Below are 19,529 nucleotides of genomic sequence, written 5' to 3' on the forward strand. Positions count from 1 at the left end.
CAGTAATTAAGATTGGGTTTTAGATTATATATGAATTTCAGTGATTCATACTAGTTTTATGTCTATCATTCTGAACATTAGTTTGAATTAACTAAAGTTGGGTGGAAAATATAAACTTTCACAATTTAACTTTAAAGATATACTAGCAAATCTGAAAAGTTAAGGACACTTTTAAAATTAAATTTTATTAAATATTTTAGAGGAGTTTCAAATATTTCAAAGCTAAAGTATTAGAATTTGAATGACTATAAATAATTAAAATATTATCAGCATAGCTATTAAAGGTTTAATATTCTTAAAGTGTTTTTAAAGAAATGGTCAAAAATATATATTTTTTCATTGCTTCTTTAAATGCCTCCTATAATGGGTAGAATCATAGCCATTATTCTGGAGATGTGGTAAGAAAAGAAATTGAAGGAAACAAAAGTTAGACAATATTTATTATACACACATGTATCAAAATTTCACTTTAATATCAGATCTAATTGTAGTTGACTTGTTTCTACCAAAAAACAAACAAATCTAAATCTCCCATTTATTTTTTTTTCCTTGTTTTAAAATCTTTTATTATTTCCTTCAGGTGTTAGCTCTGGTATTTGTAAGAAAATTGATGGACTTTTTGTTTACCAAACGGGAACTCAGCTGGTTGGATGATTTAATGCCTGAGAGTAAGAAAAAGAAACTAGAAGATGCTGAAAAAGAAGTAAGTCAGAGCAAAATCAATATCTTATAAAGAAAAAGCAATACGTGCACAGTAACAGCTCTGCAAAATAAATTATTGTGTTTATCTTTAGTGATTACTAACAAGCACAGGTGGACTACTTTGAAAGATGAGTGTATAAAATCATAAAGCTGAAACTTGAACAGAGAGAGCACATATCTTATATGAGCAAACTCTAGTGAAATATGCAAATACTTTGTACTTCATTATCCTTCGAATTATAAGGTTTATTCTTCTGATACCTCCCCTTAGGATGGCAGAAACTTACTGATTCTTAACTGTTTCTAAATTGTGATCAGTGATTGCTTTTTGGTTGAATATGTGAGAAGAAAAAAAAGAGACATTATTACTGTTGGTATTTTCCTAGGGAACAAAGTTTTAATCAAAAGATTCTAATTCTAATTAAAAGATAAAATTAGTTATTCTTGAAATAGATGAAATGTTTAATAGGAAAGCATGTTGCTCTGATTTGCTTTCATCACTTCTCGGCCCTTTGGCTAAGATCAAGTGTGATTTTCTTTCAAAGTGCTTTCAATTCAGTTCAATCACTCAGTCATGTCTGACTCTTTGCAACCCCATGAATCGCAGCACGCCAGGCCTCCCTGTCCATCACCAACTCCCGGAGTTTACCCAAACTCATGTTCATTGAGTTGGTGATGCCATCCAACCATCTCATCCTCTGTCATCCCCTTCTCCTCCTGCCCTCAATCTTTCAAAGTGCTTTAGGACTGAGTAAATATTGTTTGAGAAACTTTGGGGATTTTATTACTTTCACAAACTACTGATTTATCCTATTTTGTTTTACATGTTAAAACAATTTAAGTTTTATGACATTTAAAATTCATGTATAAATCTGGATCTATTTTGAAGGCTAGTAGTCCTAATATTTTTAAACTATTGCAAAGAGTATAAATGAAAAAAAAAATGACCAGTACATCATTTAGCAGAATGACTGAGTCTATAAGTTGTAAAACAGAAGAACAAAATTTCTGTATAACTAGAAATGAATTTGAAAGAAAATACTTAGTGAGACTTGTGCATTATTCCCTCCATTTTTTTGTCTACAAAGCAGTCAGTAAATGTATTTAGTTGCCTCTCTGTGGTATATTTTCTCAAGCCATGGGTATATTACCCTTTCTTGTGGGGAATTTGTTTGCAAACATTTCAGTGGTCATAGGTTTTACTTAACCATTAGATAAGTCCAGATTAGGCCACGAAGTCTAATGGGATTTCTGCTCAGATGTTTCTACAAACATCTCTACATAATATGTGACTGTCTGGCATTTCTTCACGTTTCCATAGTGAAGAGATTTTCCTATATGTTGTAGAAGGCATACTTTGAATTATACCTCTAGCCATACTAAGGGAATGGCAAATCACTCTCGTATCCTTTCCTCAAGAACCTCATGAACCGTATGAAAAGTAATACAGATATAATGTTGAAAATGTCAATATAAAGTTATCAAGCTTCTTTATTTTTGTAAGGTTGATATACTCATATTTAAGTATGAGAAATTTTTTTTAAAATAGTGCTTTAACTAGGATATTTGGATAATCTGTATATGTTTTTAGGGCTTTATTAAAGGTTTGCTGTCATCCTCAGGTACTATTCAAGAAAAATGCAACAGAATTTGGTATAAAATAATGTAAATAAAGTGAACATGAGTATAGGAATATTAAAGGCTTAAACTATTCATACTTGACATAATTAAAATTTATTTAGGTTGAAAATTATTTCTAAGAAGTTTCAAATTCTAAGGAAGAAAACTTTGAATACAAAACTCATTGACCACAAGGTTTTCCTTCAGTTCAGTTCAGTTCAGTTCAGTCGCTCAGTCATATCTGACTCTCCGCGACCCCATGAATCACAGCACGCCAGGCCTCCCTGTCCATCACCAACTCCCGGAGTTCACTCAAACTCATGTCCACAGAGTCGGTGATGCCATCCAGCCATCTCATTCTCGGTCGTCCCCTTCTCCTCCCGCCCCCAACCCTTCCCAGCATCAGAGTCTTTTCCAGTGAGTCAACTCTTCGCATGAGGTGGCCAAAGTATTGCAGTTTCAGCTTTAGCATCAGTCCTTCCAATGAACACCCAGGATCGATCTCCCTTAGAATGGACTGGTTGGATCTCCTTGCGGTACAAGGGACTCTCAAGAGAATGTTAAGTATTCTGATGCAGTAACTTGTAAATGTAATTTTGCTTTATTTTCCGGCTTTGATTTGCTGTCAAATATCTTTACTACTTCTGTAGGAATCAGCTAGCAACAGCCCCAGGCATACAATCATATATTCTACAGCATTCATGTTATGCCATATCCGTACCATGGAGCATTCTTGACCTTCTAAAACTTTGTTAAAAGAAAAATACCATGTATATATAATTGTTATCCTCTTTCAGTCACTAATTCGTGTCCTACTCTTTGCAACCCCATGGATTGCAACACACCAGGCTCCTCTGTTCTCCACTGTCTCCTGAAGTTTATTCAGATTTGTGTTCATCAGGTTGATGATGCTATCTAACCATCTCATTCTCTGCCACCCCATTCTCCTTTTGTCTTCAGTATTTCCCAGCTTAGACTCTTTTCCAGTGAGTCGGCTCTTCACATCAGGTGACCAAAGTATTGGAGCTTCAGCTTCAGCTTCAGTCCTTCCAATGAATATTCAAGGTTGATTTCCTTTAGCATTGACTGGCTTGATCCATATGAATAGTATATACAATATATTATGCTTAATATTTCTTCCCTTTTTTCATTCAAAGAAAATTTCATATTCTTCCTTTATATGTCTGTGAAATAGGAGAAAGCAAATTTGACAGTAATCATAAATGTATTAGAGTATGCTATTTCCATTGCTGAGAACCATTCACATAGCTGCATATGTATGGTACTCATATGTATGTGTGCCATATGTCCATTTTGGAATTTAGTAACTTCAGATAGGCAGAGACGCTATGGAATGAGCTTCTAATCTTTTTACATTATAGACTCATTATATACCAATGGTTATTGACTGTTTCATGATTATGTAGATAAAGAATTTAGAAGTAATTAATATTACTAAATCTCCTAAGTATTTTCTAAAAGGATTCAAAAAGAGATAAAGGATTTATTGAGGAAAAGTTACAGCTGTATCCTTCAGTTCAGAGTATGAGAAAAAGTAAAGGAAAATGCCTTGCAATACATTAATCAGATAGGTTTACAGACCTTTAAATTCTCAATTAGATTAATATGATGTACTTTAATGTGATCCTCAGTACTTATAAGGAAACAAGTAAGCCAATAATACAGTCATGAAATAATCCATAGTAAGACATTAAAATATAGTTTTGACCAGTACAAAGAAAGATAATTCTACATTTGACAACTGGAGAAAGAAAGTATAATTTAAAGATATTAACTTTCTAACCTGGAATTAGTATTAAAAGAATATGATCAGTATAGAGAGGAGGAAGATTTAAGAAGGATTATACTGAAACTAAAATTCTGGTTGATTTTCTACTTGGTAACCCAGATTTCGGTATTTCATTTGCTTGAGGCTTATGGACTCCACTGAAGAGTGTGATCTTACTGTAGCATCTTATACCAAGGCCCAGTCTTCCAGGAGAAAACTGGAGAAGACATTTACATGAATGTGGTAAATGAACAAGTTCTACCCAAAATGTTGCGTTTCTGCAATTACTTAGATTAATTGAGTAACTCTGATTGTGATCCAGAAAGATGGTAAAGAGCAGAAATGTCTCAGCTCACTGAGATTTGAATTTTAAGTAGACTCACCTCTTGTCCTTTTGATGATAGTTACAAGCTTGTACCTTTATCTTTCAGGGCTTTACTATCAGTAGCCCACTTCTGGTCTCATGACATTGAGAAAACATTAGTTTGACCTTAAAATTCAATAATGAGTTAAGCAGAATAAATAGCTACACAGGCCAGTCCAAGGTCGCAGAGCTTCTGTTCCAAATTTTCATGTACTTCATGCATATGCATATGCATATGGTTCAGTTTTTAGAAAGAAAGGATTATAATCAGGATAGAAATGAATATTGGAACCCTGACATTTTGCACATTGCTCTGTGTAAAGGGAAGACTGCAGAATCAAATTCTGGATGTCCAAATGTGCTCAGAGTACCAACACTTGCTTCCTACTTCAGTATTCTCTAGGACATTGTACACATTTGACAAAAGGGCTGCTGATAAAGCAGAAAGCCCCAGCAGAATGTTTGCTCCTCGGTGAGGGAGGAGGAGGTTAATGTTAGATAAATCCTGGAAATTCAGCTCTGCTCAGTGATCATGGTATTGACATCTCCTGGTTTGTGGGAGGTTCACTCCAACATATATGCTATGGGGAAGAAAAGGAGGGCTGCAGGTGGGACTTACGATCTATCTGCAGTGGGCTCTGAGCAAGGCCAAGATTATACATATTAGAGAGCACATCTTATGCTAAGAAAGATCAGAATTAGTCGTGGATTTAGGAAGCATGGCCTAATTATTGTACAGGCAAATCTTACTTCTAGTTGAATCTCAGAGCAAGGCAAGCATATTATTCTTCCTTAAGCAGTGGTTTTCAGTGTGGTCCTAGGATCTCTGCTGTATCAGCCAACACCTGTCAACTTGTCATAAATCTGAATTCTTGGACCCTACTCCAGACCTACTGAATCAAAACTCTGGATATGGGCCCAGAAATCTGTGTTAACAAGACCTCCAGGTGATTCTCATGAGTTCTGAACTTTGAGGTATGACCTTTCTTAAACCCCCAGACTCTATCACCAGAATATATTCCTCTAAATCCAGAGTTACTCTGTCATAATTTTTTTATTTTATAATAATTTTGATAAGTCAATTAGAGAAACTGAATCAAACATGCTGATGAAAAACGTATGTTGCATCCATCTGTTTATATGTATTCTATATGGACTACTCCTCCTCCTCGTTTTTTTCTTTTCAGTTTTCATCGTTCAAGTGAGTAGTTGTATGTATTGGCTCTTCTGCATATTGGAAGTCTTAAGGAATATCTCTTATAATATTTTATGGTTTACAAATAATTATAGGGGTGTATATGTTTGTTTGTGTGTGTGTGTGTGTGTGATGTTTTCAGCATTGCTGCTGCTACTGCTAAGTCGCTTCAGTCGTGTCTGACTCTGTGCAGCCCCATAGATGGCAGCCCACCAGACTCCGCCATCCCTGGGATTCTCCAGGCAAGAATACTGGAGTGGGTTGCCATTTCCTTCTCCAATGTGTGAAAGTGAAAAGTGAAAGTGAAGTCGCTAAGTCGAGTCCGACCCTTAGCAACCCCACTGACTGCAGCCTACCAGGCTCCTCCATCCATGGGATTTTCTAGGCAAGAGTACTGGAGTGGCTTGCCATTGCCTTCTCCGACATTATCTATTAGTAATTGAGGAAGGAGATGCTCAGGCACTTCTTGTATTCTGTTGCATTTCATGTTCTCTTGAATGAAATTAAAGGGGTTGAACTTGATTTCTGAATTCCCTTCCATTTTTTAATATCTAAGAATTCTAAAGTTGCTGAGTATTTTCTCTAATACTGTAGACACCTTTGTGAACATTGGCTCTGTGCTGCTCTTGTTTGTACTTTGAGCTGTTTGAGGACTCCTTCATAGATACAGACTTTACATGAAAAATGGGTACAGTAACATGCTATCTGTCTCACTAAAGGTAGAGCATTTGTTAGATATCATAATATATGAATTGTATTTTTTACACTATCACAAACCATAATTCAGATTCATGATCTAACTTTATATATAAATCCTTCATCAAAAGACACCACAATTTACCTCTGATTTTATTTTCATTTTCTACTTAGCACAGGCCTTTCGCCCTCGCCAGGCTAGTTGTTCGTTATTGTGAAAACATGTCTTATTTATTCCTACATTTTATTACCTTGTTTCTTCCTACCTGAATTTCTTCCTTTCTATTACCAAACTGATCAAATGAGACTGGCCCAGATACCACCGCCTCTTGTTCTATTCTTTTTAAAGTGGTCCTTCTTGTCCTCTAAGAGTAAGGTTTATGACTTTCTTTTCATTGTTGTATGCCCAGTACCTAGCATACAACCTGTTGTGAAATCATGCTTTATATGTATTTGCTTATTGGATTCATGAATAGCTCATGGATTATTCTTTTTATTCACTGTGCTTAGCACATGATACATACCCAGTAAATGTTTGAGTGCTGTTGAAGAGATTCATTTTTAAGCCTCTGTATTTCTGCTTTTTACTGGGTATAGAATCAACTGTACTTCACCTGTTTAGTATCAGAACAATGCTTTGGCTATCTGAATGAACAGTTGGTGTTCAAATCAGACTATGAACATTCCTGTAGTCAAATTGGCAAAACCCCTTCAAGTGCTCTTTGGTAAACTTTGATCATCATCCTTGTAGAACTCAGCAGATTTTTGATGGACACTGTGTAAATGAAATGCTGAATGGAACTCATTTTAGGATATTTCAGACTAACAAAGTTAAGGATACCCAGTAAGCTTTTTGCTTTCTCTCTCTTTCCTTGTATGATGGAGATAAAAGAGGTTGTGATTGTCGTGACGGCTAGTGCCCGATTTGACTGCTCCTCCCCAGAAAGTCTCGATTTTTGGCTTCCTCACAGAGCTGCCTGGGATGCAGCCGGCCTTCCATCCCCAAGCTCTGGGGCCCACCCAGCTTCCTTCTGGCACTGAAGGCAGCGGCTGCTCCGCCACCCTTCTCTTCAGATAAGCATGGCTTGGAAATGCTATCTTTAGAGGTGATGAGTTTTTGTTTGGATAGAATTATGACTAGTATAAAGCCCACACATGCTAACAAGCCACAGAGTGCAAAATAATTATTGAAAGTAATTTGAGAGAAAAGTGGAAAATCATCTGAGGAAAAAAACAAAATTATTCCCAAAGCTTTGATCCAATTTTTTGCTGTTAGACTGAATCTTGAGCCTTAGTTTTCTGCTGCCAGGTAATCCAGGCATTGATGGCACAGTTGTTTTCTTCAGCTCTTTTTTTTTTTCTCCCAATTTTTTCTCTTTATTAAACCTTTCTACCTGGCTTCTTTACATTTTATTATGAGTTGGTCAGAAAAGAAACTGCATATCAATCTTACCTTTCAGTGGACAACCAAGAAAAGAATTACATTTTGCTTGTATTTGGTTTTACTCAGCATTGGGGATTGCTGATTGTTTTCTCTTTATGTCCCTCCTTGTGCATCATCAGGGCTTCCCTGATAGCTTAGTTGGATAAAGAATCCGCCTGCAATGCAGGAGTTCCCAGTTAGATTCCTGGGTCAGGAAGATCTGCTGGAGAAAGGATACGCTACCCACTCCAGTGTTCTTGGGCTTCTCTTGTGCTCAGCTGGTAAAGAATCTGCCCGTAATGTGGGAAACTTGGGTTTGATCCCTGGATTGGGAAGATCCCCTGGAGAAGGGAAAGGCTACCCACTTATTCTGGCCTGGAGAATTCCATGAACTGTATAGTCCATGGGGTCATAAAGAATCAGACACAACTGAACAACTTCCACTTTCAAACCTTTCCTATAGAAAAAGTAACATTTTCTTCCTAAAAGGATAAATATGTTCTACCCATGACCTCAATGGTGTGCATATAAATTAATATGGTCCATGTATCTTTTCTGTATATAGAAACTAATCCATTTGCAAGGCATGTGTCATTTTAGACTACAGATTAGCTCACTCAAGTGCTTAAATATATAATTTCAAACCAATGATACTGTCTACTCACTTTGAATTAGTTCTGATGGTACCTCCACATAACATGGGGAACAGGCATAATACATAAGAAATAATATATATCTGAGAGGTCTTCAAAGAAAAATTTTCCTTGAAATGTAACAGAGAAAGAGAATAGAATAAATTCCCATAATGCAAAGGGATAATAGCTACATGCCAATAGTATCACAGAGTACAGATACAACACTGGGTTGGTTGGGAGGGCAGCTTCTAAGCAGAGAAATAGCAGATCCCACACAGTCCCCTGACCTTTCCTTTATTACATAGCATAGGTTGGGCAGAGGTATTCTAAGGCCTAAGGCCTTAGGGCAAAGGCCTCAGCAGAGGCTGAGGGCTCAGCAGAGGGGAGCCTACCTGGTCACAGGTTAGATGTGTACAGAGAGCATTTCAAGAGGGAAAACAAGACCTGCCCCCACATTGCCTCATAAATTCATAGGCTAGCTGAAGAGGAGGTAGAAAACACCATTTCTTTAAGTAACAAGAAATATGGCAGTGGTTCTTCAGACTAGGCAGCATGCAAGTTGAAGACTCTAAGAATAGTCTTGTATGCCAGGAAAAATGACATCAACCAAAGCTGATTTAGACCAGCCAAGCTTCTGCTAAGCTACTGAAAGAGGGAAAGCAATGACCCTCCAGGGCCTTCCTTTTTTTCTCTCTTCAGTTCCCATTTGGTCAGGAAAGTGACCTAGCTCTTCATCTCTCCACAACTTAAAGTTTCATTTCTGGTGTTAGGGCCAATAATTCTAACAGTTTTAAATGGCCCCAAATAGTTCTCTAAACTTGAACATTCCTAATTGACCCATTTGAAAATAAATGCATGAAATAGGAGCTATTATCTGTAGATACTACATTTAATTTCTGGTACATGGAAAAAGGCAAATGATAACATTATTGTAAATTGAACTAGGGTGTTTCAATGCTACATTAGTTTATCTTCATCCTAAAGATATACTTTTAAAACGTTTGTTGTTCAGTTACTAAGTTATGTCGGACTCTTTGTGACCCCATGAACTTCAGCGCACCAGGCTTCCCTGTCCCTCACTATCTCTTGGGGTTTGCTCAAACTCATGTCCATTGAGTTTGTGATGCCATCCAACCATCTCATCCTTTGCTGCCTTCTTCTCCTTTTACGGTCAATCTTTCCCAGCATCAGGGTCTTTTCCAATAAGTCAGCTCTTCCCATCAGGTGGCCAAGGTATCAAAGCATCAGATTCAGCATCAGTCCTTCCAGTGAATATTCAGTGTTGATTTCCTTTAGGATTAACTGATTTGGTCTCCTTGCTGTCCAAGGGACTCAAGAGTTTTTTCCAACACCACAGTTTGAAAACATCAATTCTTTGGCACTCAGCCTTCTTTATGGTCCAACTCTCATATCCGTACGTGACTACTAGAAAAACTATAGCTGTGACTAGATGGGCTTTATATATGAAGAAATGAATATATGAAACATTTCTACCCTTTGGAGAAGGGTAGAATATTGCATTGAAGAAGAAATCTGAGGCCTAAAACAAAAGCGTATAATGAGTCTTAAGTGGAAAGTAATCCTGTGTTCTGCTCCATACAGGGAGATATCTTCTACTGTCTGTTACCAATTCTCTAGAGCAGTAGTTCTTAAAGTGTGGTCTTCAGACCAGCATAATCAGCATCACCCAGGATTACTTAGGCCCTACTGAATCAGACTCTGGAGGTACAGCCCAGTAATCTATATGTTTAATAAACCTTCCAGGTGATTCTGGTGTAAATGAAAGTTTGAGAACCACTGCTCTAAATGCGACTCTTATTGCTTTCTAATAGAGCATTCTGGGAATGTAATTTCAACTTTACAATAATGAAAATGATTATCAATACATTTGTCCTTGTAAAATTTAGATTCTTGCTTTAATCTGCTTGGAAATTAACCATATTTTACATTGAATGACACGAAGGAGATTGTTGTTAGCATTTAAATTGCTTTGTGGTATGAGACTCTCATTAATTACTTCTGTTCTTGGTTGCTGATGCTTTATTGAAAGGACCAGTGCTAACATTAATAAATGCAAACAAAGTGGAAGGTTCTGAGGTTAATGAGATAGTGAAATATTAATTTCTGTTTCTTCTTTAATGTAAAATGGAGGCTCATCAGATTCACATTGTATATTTTTCATTTGTCTTTCCAGGAAGAACAAAGTATGCTCGCTATGGAAGATGAGGGCACAGTACAGCTCCCACTGGAGGGGCACTATAGGTAAGATATAAATGTAAAAACACACCAATTGGAGTAATTTAATATGTTGTTATATATGCTATTTGAGAATTTCATATGTGTGGGTTCCTACTGAGGTTTGTTGAAGCTGTGTTAGAGTGGAAAGAACTAAAATTGGGTGTTAGATTATCCTGCCCCAGTTCTGCCACTGGAAGTCATGTGACTCTGGCTAAGTAGCTTAAAATGAAGTGAGGTGGGAAACTGTTCTCTTAAAATGCTCTTATTTTATAATGAGCATGAAAGTTCTCTCATATTCTCTTAAAGAAGCACCTGAAGACAGATCAGTATTCAATTCTGGGATAAATGAGTTGGGTATTCACTAAAGTCATCACATGTAAATGTTTGAACTCTGGGAAAAACATAGGATTTACCCCTACTGAAAGACACTTCCAAAGAGATAATCTATTTCCTGAGTTGAAGGATTCAGTTATACTAGTAATTTTAGGAAATATTTATGTAACTCTCCAAAATATGCTAATCTTCTTCATGTGCAGAGAGACATAGCAAAAAAAGCAAACTCCTATAAGTTATAATAAAAACGTTTGAAAGTATTTGGCAAAAAATTATATATATATGATCCCAAAGTGCTTAAGGATAATTTAGGGCCATGCCAAGAAAAAAAGCATAGAAAGCTTTTGACTAAGGAGGGAATTTTTCATAGCGTTAAAAAAAAATAGGAGTGGATCTTCAGGGTCTGACTGTAAGATCATATTTCCTAGATGTAAAAAATACAATTATCATCTACCACTTAAGAGTGAGCACAAGCACAAGTACAGGAGACATTTTCCCCTTTCTCTCTCTTTCTTTTTTTAAATAATATTTGTTTTAAAATCCTGTTGACTTTTTAGTTGAATCAGCATATTCTCAACTGTATTCTATAGAAATCTGCCTAGTTTCCTGTGGTATCCCTTTTAAAAGGATTTCGTGGTTTAATAAGTCTGAAAAATGTTCTTTACCACATTCCAGTTTAGAGATTCACAATGCACATTGGCATATTAAAGAATCTAACTAGTATTGACATTTTTTTAAAAAAAGTTTAACTTTGTTGTAGCTAGCATTTTTTAAACTCTTTTGCTCACAAGACTCTTTTTCACATAATGTTTTGAAAAACTTGTATTCTCCATGACTCTTTTGGAAACTAGTTGTTCTCATTCTTTATTATCAAGGGCTGGATTAATGAGACGTGTTAAGGAACACAGATGAGGATGTCCAGAGTAGGAAGAAAGGAGCCTGTGAGAACTGTTTTGCTCCAGACTCTCAGTGTTCCTCTTAAAAATTCAATTTGTTGCCCTCTTGTGAATGTCCACAGTGAGGGGTATGAGAGGTCAGTTTAGGATTTCTGTGCAACATGACTTTTTCTATAGCAGAGTATCATTTTTACCTGTGGTAGAAAAGGGTACTGATTTCTCACACAATGAAACTTTCTTTGGCTTGGCCTGTATTTTATCTCTGTTGATATTTGGTTGTCTTTCTAGCCTTGGGAATGTTTTAGAGGGTTCTAAATAGACTTATAATTGGTGCAGTTTTAAAATGTAAAAAAAAAAATGCATCCAGCATGTTTACAGGCCCTAATATTACAGGCTCCCCCAGCCAATGAATAAAATATTTGTTGAGTGGATACCAAATGTCAGACTTTGTCTGGGTCATGGCAAAACAGCAGAGGACCAATGTTCAAGAATCCCTGTTGTCATGAAGCTTGCATTCAAGTAGAATAGAGGTGGGGGAGACCGAAAATACATAAATGAACAAATAATATAGTATAGTATTTCAAATGGTGAAAAATGAAACAAAAACACAAAGCAGAAAGAGGGATGAAGTTGCTATGGGGAGATGGAAACAGAAATTTTAAATAAAGCAGTCAATAAAGTCCTATTGGAGCAGGTGATATTTGAACTAAGAATGGAAAGGGTTATTTATATTTGGTTGGCAAAAATGTTTGTTTGGGTTTTTCCTTAAGTTATGGAAAACCCTAACACACTTTCAGCCAAACCCATACCATGTAAAGGAATATTATAGGCAGAGGAAGAGTGAGTACAAGACCCTGAGGGAGCAGCAAGCCTGTAGGGTCCCGGGACAATCAGGAGGCCATTGCACTGTAGCTGAGAGGAAAGAGCAGGGGAATAATAGCAGAAGGTAAAGTTGTAGTGGAAGCAAGCAAGGGGACAGAGCCTTAGAGCCCATCCACTGGGTTTTTACTTTGAGTGGGTGCGAGCCACTCTGGAGTCTGAGCAGAGGGTGAAGTGCTATGCAGGGCTATGAATAAAGGAACAAGAGGTCCATCAGTGAACATGCAGAACCTAAACTCTGTCATTGGGAAAGAGTTAGGAAAACTGTACCCCAAACCAGTTTCTATATAACTAGAATCTTTCATTTAGATTTTTATTTTTCATAGTTGTGAAATTGTTTGGAGAGAACAATTATTAATAATACTTAATTTTTAATTATCAGAAATACTGTACAGAGGCATAATACTGTCCTATATTTAGTGTCTATGGATATATAACTGTAGTTTCTTATTTAATGTTTATTATCTCATTTTGGGTAAACTCCTATCTAGAGATGATCCATCTGTGATCAATATTTCTGATGAAATGTCAAAGACTGCCTTGTGGAGGAACCTTCTGATTACTGCCGATAACTCAAAAGATAAGGAGTCAAGCTTTCCTTCTAAAAGGTTTGAATTCTAAAATAATGTGAATTTGTACTGAACCCAGTGATTTAATGACATAACTCCATGAGCTAAAGAATAGTATTGGTTTCCATTTAACTTAGTTCCAAAATATTTAGAAAATTAAAAAGTGGTTAGAAATCACAAAGATCCCATTTGTTGGTATGTTTTCAGTATCTCCCTTTCAAATTAAAAACTCACTCCAAAACCATAACAGTGGGGAGAAGTGGGGCTATAAATGAGTTTCAATGCAGGCCATTCATTTTGGCCTGCTCTTTGACAGTAGGATTTTAGTGTATTCCTTCATCATCCACTTCTTCGGACCCCCTTACATGTCTGACCATATTTTGCATTCTCCTTTTGTTCTTTTTAAAACCCATATGGCACCTGCAATGGTAATTTTGTATTTAGTTTATTTCCAGTCCCATATTCCAGCCCTGAAACATCTTCCCTAACCTTTTTACCCCAAAACTTTCAGCTCCAGAAAGTTTTATGCATTTTTCTTCTCTGTATGCAAACATTACATACAACTCCTATAGCTGTGGATGACAGTTTTAAATCCATGAGTTGGGAAGAATGTGTTCTTAAATACCAAGAGTCATCACAGGATTTCCAAAATGCATTTTCCAGAATTTATAAGTAAGAGTTCAAACCATCTTGTCTTCTTAGATGTTGATCTGAAGAAAAATCTCTGTGTTATGCTAATATTTCTTCTTATTAAGAGAGACTGAGGGATTTAGAGCAGTGTTTAATTATTAATTTCCTTTATTTTTATGACCTTAAATTAACTTTTTCTACTTAATTTTTTATATTGCATTTTTGTCATAAGCTCCCCTTCCTAATCACTCTAGAAGCTGATTTCCCAAAGGTAAGACCCGTTGCCTCAAACCTATTCTTTGGTTGCATTTCCTTTTGTTAAGTGGTGTCTTCTGGAAACCTGGTCAGCCTATGTTCTTTGTGTGAGTTTTGGGGAGGCAAAAGGTGTGGAGAGTCTTGGGCTTAGGTCCAGTATCAGACCGTTTACAGTGTTCCTATAACTACTCAGCTCTTTAAGAGGGTTTGCAACTTGAGTACTTTTTTCCCCCACGTAACTTATACAAATGCATCATATATAAATCAGTAAATCTCATAGAACTGTATTTTGTAATAACATCAGATTTCTATATTGGAAAAAGAAAATTTATCCCTTGAATTAAGAAGTTGCAAAGCTGAGAGCTTCCGTTTACCATGCCTCCAAAACTGTAAGCTTTATCTTCATGAGAATTATTTGGAAGCATGGGTTAGAAGAAGAAGCAACATTAAACTTAGAGACTATCTCTTGTTGCTGGTTTTTGTCACCCCAAAATGGCATGCTGCTTCAGTGTCATATCTATGTCAAACAGCAGTGGATGTGCAGAGAGCCTAGGGGTCTTCACCCCATAACGCTGGGGATTACTCTCCCTCTTTCTCCCATCTCCCTCTCTTTCCCTCCTTCAGATACCTCCAACACTTGTTCCAAAAGTTACTTGACAGGCTCTTTCAAAGACTCCTGGTTGATATTTTCTCTCTTTTAACAGGGCTTTAAAATCTTCATGTATTTCTTTGCTTGGCTCAAGTGGAAGTAATATTTTATTCTAAGCCATGCTTGATCTTCCTTTCCCAAAGATCCCTGCTGCAGTCTTATAGAGTCATCCTCACAGTAACTCTGTTTTGTTTAAATTCTTGGAAGAAAATCAGAGTCATGAGAAGGGTAGTTTCTCAAATATATTGAAATATATGCTTGGGGACCCTTTCTCATTAAAAATATGGCATTTTTCTGATTTTTAAAAATGTGAACCCCGAGTTTATGAGCTCAAAATAAAATTCCAGGCATGAGAATATGTGGGAAATTTGAGGCAATCGAATTTAGAGATTTCTTTTCTTCCTGCAATATAGATGAAAACGCTTTCCCTATTTTCCTTTGGTTCAAGCAGCAGTTTTATGTCATGATATTTTAGGTACTCCTTAAAGTAAATATCATGTGATGCTTTTCACCAGAAAAATTTAATTGTTTAAAATATCTATGTCAGATAACTTCTCACAGTAGAATAATTCTAGTGAACAATGTACCATGCTTAAAAGCAGATCCAATTTTAAATAGATCATCCTTTATATTTTCATATAACCACTTTTTTTTCTTATTCTTTGAACATATGTTCCCCTAGCATAAGATTCAAGCTATTGTGGAATGAAAGTTTGCCCAGTTTTCTTTACCTTTAAATGTGATAAAAATCTGTAGCTTTCCATGTGATAAAATGTCTATTGGTTAGTGATTAATGTCTTTGTAACGGTGGAAACTGGCAGAAAGAGTGTGGCTTCTAGAAATCCTAAAACCACCAACACTAGTATCAGCAACACTCTCCCAAATCCACTGCTGTCCCTTGGTATCTGTTGAAGGCACTGCAGTTTGATGACTAGGAACTGTAGAAATGCTATACCTGCTAGAGTATCCACCGGCAAGAAAAGCCCTAAAGACCAGCTTCCCAGGGTCTGCTCTCGAGACCTAAGCTGGCTTCCCAGTGTCTCTGACTCCCCAGCCCTAGTTGTTTCCCTCCTGTCCCGGCTATGGGCCCTACTGCCTATCAGAGAAGCCCAGATACCTTCCTCTGAGTGGCATTTAGAATAGCGGTTATATTTTCTCCGTTATTCATGTACTTTACTTGTCTAAAAAAATTTGTCCAGTTTAACTGAAAGAAGGATCCAAGAACTGACTGTGGGCTCTACCACATCTGTGGGGTGTCTAATCTGATCCTAGTTCAACAGCGCTATACAAACCTGTGAACAAGCTCCTCCACAGCTTATTTAAATGAACTGGTGAAAACCAGTCCCATTAAAAACCGCATTGACTCAGAGTAGGTGGCCAACTGCTCTGATAAACTGACACACAAGAGCAGCATTTCTTGGGCAGGTTCCTGGCAGCACTTGGCTTTGTTTTGGGGGCAGAGGCGGGGTCTAGGGACTCTCTCCCTGCTTTCCTCTGTCCCTCCACCCCACCCCTCTCTGTGTTGGATGCTTCTTCACACTGTTTTGCTAGGCCCCAGCCCTCTCATGACTGCTTGGTAAATGTTGTGTATATCAGCTATTATGGTGTCATTGACAAATAACAGTTTCATAGCTTGCTTGGCAGCATGAAGGTGGTGGGTCATGTTTTTCCCTCTCTTGAAATATGACTTCCTTATGTTTTGTCTCATCCATCTTGTGTCCCCTGGTCCTTATAGAGTACCTGGTATATAATAGATATGCAATATGTGTTTATTGTGGTAGCGTGTAATAGATATGATATAAATTTAATACATACATGTAATGTGTCTGTTACAGTGGAGGTTGGCATCCTAAAAATGATGCAGCAAGGAATAGAGTAATAGCCATGCACTAAGAAGATTCCAGTCAATAATATTTTTCATGGAAGTCTTGAGCGAGTTTTAAAATTTTTACTTCATTGATGAAATCTGACCTGATACCAAAACTGCTGGTTTTAAAGAGCAGGGTGGGCAGGGAAGGGGGAAGCCCAATCATTTAATTGGTTATTGTTTTGTCACAAATAACCAGTATGACCAAAGCAGGACATCAGAAGGAAGCATGTCTGTGAATGAAATTGACATTCTGAATGACTTTTTTTTTTTTTTTTGGTGGCTAATTGTGCTGTGGGAGTTTGCTGATTTATCAAAAGGTTATGGAACATAGTGCACATGGGAATTGTGCAAGTGTAGAGACCAGTATTTCTCTGTCTCCACAGTCTCCCATAGATAGAATGTGCTTTTCTATCTTTCAAAAGATAGAGCTCACTGGAATTGAGACCATTAGCCTCAGGATTCTGGTATTCAAGCTGTAAGAAAATGAGAAGCCATTTAGTCCAAAACTAATTGACAGATGAGGAAACCAAGTCCCAGATAAATTAAATAACTAGTCCAAGGTCACATAGCTCCTTCTTCACTTCCAGAACTGAATGTCATCATCTGACTCTAAGCCCGGGGCTTCCTCCGCTGCTCTGTGCTGTCCCTTTTCATTGGCTTTGTTTTCCGGAAGAGATTGGGAGTCAGGTAGTACCCAGGGAAAAGTTAATTTGGAAAGTAGGGTAGCAGACACTTGTCATCTGAAAGGAACTTAAAGTAGAAGAAAGTGAGTCATGCAGATAGAGGAGTTAAAAATACAGAGCTCAGCCTCTCAACACATCATGTGCACACTGTCATCTTTTCTCATGGAAGGAGAAAAGAAAAGAGAAAAAGTTGCTTTGCTCTGACCTGTAAGGAGTGTGTGCTGTGAAGTGTGGCAGGCACAAGCCCGGGTGCCATAGACACCCGCTCACACCAGCTCTCAGCGCTGGCAGCGTGCCACAGATGGCAGAAGCTCCAGCACTTCTTACCTGATGGCGCCGGGTGGTGGTGACAACTGAGAAGGGCTGTTTCTAGCTTGAATTGGAGGAAAAAACAATTTAAAAAACACATTCTTAAAATGTGTCTAAGTTATTGACCACTAAGAAAGCTGCACAGGAAGCCCCGTAGGAGAAAGGGGTTTTAACTGTCACTTTTTTCTTGGAGGAGAGTTATATAAAACCCAGGGTTTCCCCACCATCAACAATTTCATAGTTATATTGAGCTAAAATTAGCACTAAAAATGTATGGGTTCTTGCAGCTGAGGGACCCGAAGGCTGACTGTCGGTTGCCCTCGAGTCAGCAGCAGGAGAGGCCGGGGAGAGGCCTCAGTGTGGGGCTCGCCTGTTGCTGCACATGGTTGGGAAGGAGCCGAGCTGCCCTCTGAAGCATGTGCCCTTGGTGTGAGCTTCCTGTGTGTCAGCCCGTTATTTGAATTTTGCATAAAAACTGTCAACTTGAGATTAGGTAAAGTGTGTATTGGAAAAATATTTAAAAAAAAAATGAGAGAGTCACATTACCAGGTTGCCCATTGATAAAGTTAATTGGAGAATAATTAAAACAGAAGCCACTTGGGAATGGGTTTGTTCCAAAAGGAGTGAGGTGAAACATGATTCCTCTAATGGACAGGAGGAGTTTGTGAGGAGATGGCATGGGTGTTTGGAGGGCAGTGTGCAGGGTGACCGGGTCCTCCAGACCAGCAGAGGCATGCCTGTTCCCCTGACAACAATGCAGTTCTCATGCAAGATCAGAATCCAGTCTGTTCATAAAGGATGCGCCACTTGCAGCAGGGCCCAGAAATACCTACTGCGACATCTTGTTTATGTCATTCATCGTACAGTGCTATCTTAAGACAGGGAGGGGCATGACTGGCATTTGCAGCAATCATCAATGATTCATTTGGCCAAATGAGGACCATGGCATTAATCTTGCATGCTTTGGGGGCTGTTTTTAAAATGTCTGGTTTTGTTTTTTAGTTTCTGTTTTTTGAATTTTCCTTTTTCTACAGTTCTTGGGTTTCTACCTCACTGAGTGCAGAGGATTTTAATCGTTGTTATCTACCGATGCTTCACAGCAGGAAAAAGCAATGCCTAAGGGCCCTTGTGGCCATTGAAATTGATGGGTTTTGTGTCTGAATGAGGTCTCCCAGGGGCCTTACTGGATTGAAGTAATACATTTCTCCTTTTTCCCCTGTAGCATTGAAAGCCGAAAAGAGAAGAAAGCTGACTCAGGGAAAGGTGTTGACAGGGAGACTTGTCTATGACTGATCTTCAGTTTATTTTTTACATATATAAGAGAAGAGTGCCACAATTATTCATAAAACCACTTTGATCATGTATTATAAATTCTGTCTTTCATCTCAAATCCACCTTCATACTGTAAGTAGTGCAATACTTGTTTCATTACTGTGTTTAAAACTTCTGAACAGTGAGACACCCTTGTGAGCATATACAAAAGCTAATGCAAGAATCTCTGTGTTCCTTGCTGTATTTTAGACATTTGTAAACACTAGATTCTCATTGTCAGTTTTACGAGAGCAATAGCTTTCTTAAAGAGATAAGTCATATTTACCTAGTTTGTATTTTCCTACTTAGGGACCTGAAGATACCTGATAATTTCATTCAGAAGAATTTTGGAAGGTAGTCTTACTTCTTTTTATTTTTTATAGCTTAGCATTAGTGACTTATTTCAAAATACCCAAATCAAAAAGTTAGTTTGAAAGCATTTTTAATAATTGTATTTATGCATTTCCTTGATTTAATATGATA

General features: G+C 37.5%; 1 protein-coding gene across 3 annotated transcripts in view; it reads left to right on the top strand.

Moving 5' to 3' along the window:
- SLC4A10 (solute carrier family 4 member 10) overlaps nucleotides 1-19,024 on the top strand; it is a 347,596-nt gene extending 328,572 nt beyond the window's left edge. For all 3 annotated transcript variants that reach the window (XM_055398322.1, XM_088842524.1, XM_088842532.1), the window contains 4 exons: nucleotides 581-703; nucleotides 10,619-10,686; nucleotides 13,262-13,378; nucleotides 18,958-19,024. In XM_055398322.1, the coding sequence (XP_055254297.1) occupies nucleotides 581-703; nucleotides 10,619-10,686; nucleotides 13,262-13,378; nucleotides 18,958-19,024 (375 nt within the window). The remainder of the gene's footprint in view (nucleotides 1-580; nucleotides 704-10,618; nucleotides 10,687-13,261; nucleotides 13,379-18,957) is intronic.
- The last annotated feature ends 505 nt before the right edge of the window (nucleotides 19,025-19,529 follow it).

The sequence above is a fragment of the Moschus berezovskii genome, chromosome 2, assembly GCF_049115385.1.
Source record: "Moschus berezovskii isolate FMDL1 chromosome 2, NW_MosBer_1.0, whole genome shotgun sequence".
Lineage (NCBI taxonomy): Eukaryota > Metazoa > Chordata > Mammalia > Artiodactyla > Moschidae > Moschus > Moschus berezovskii.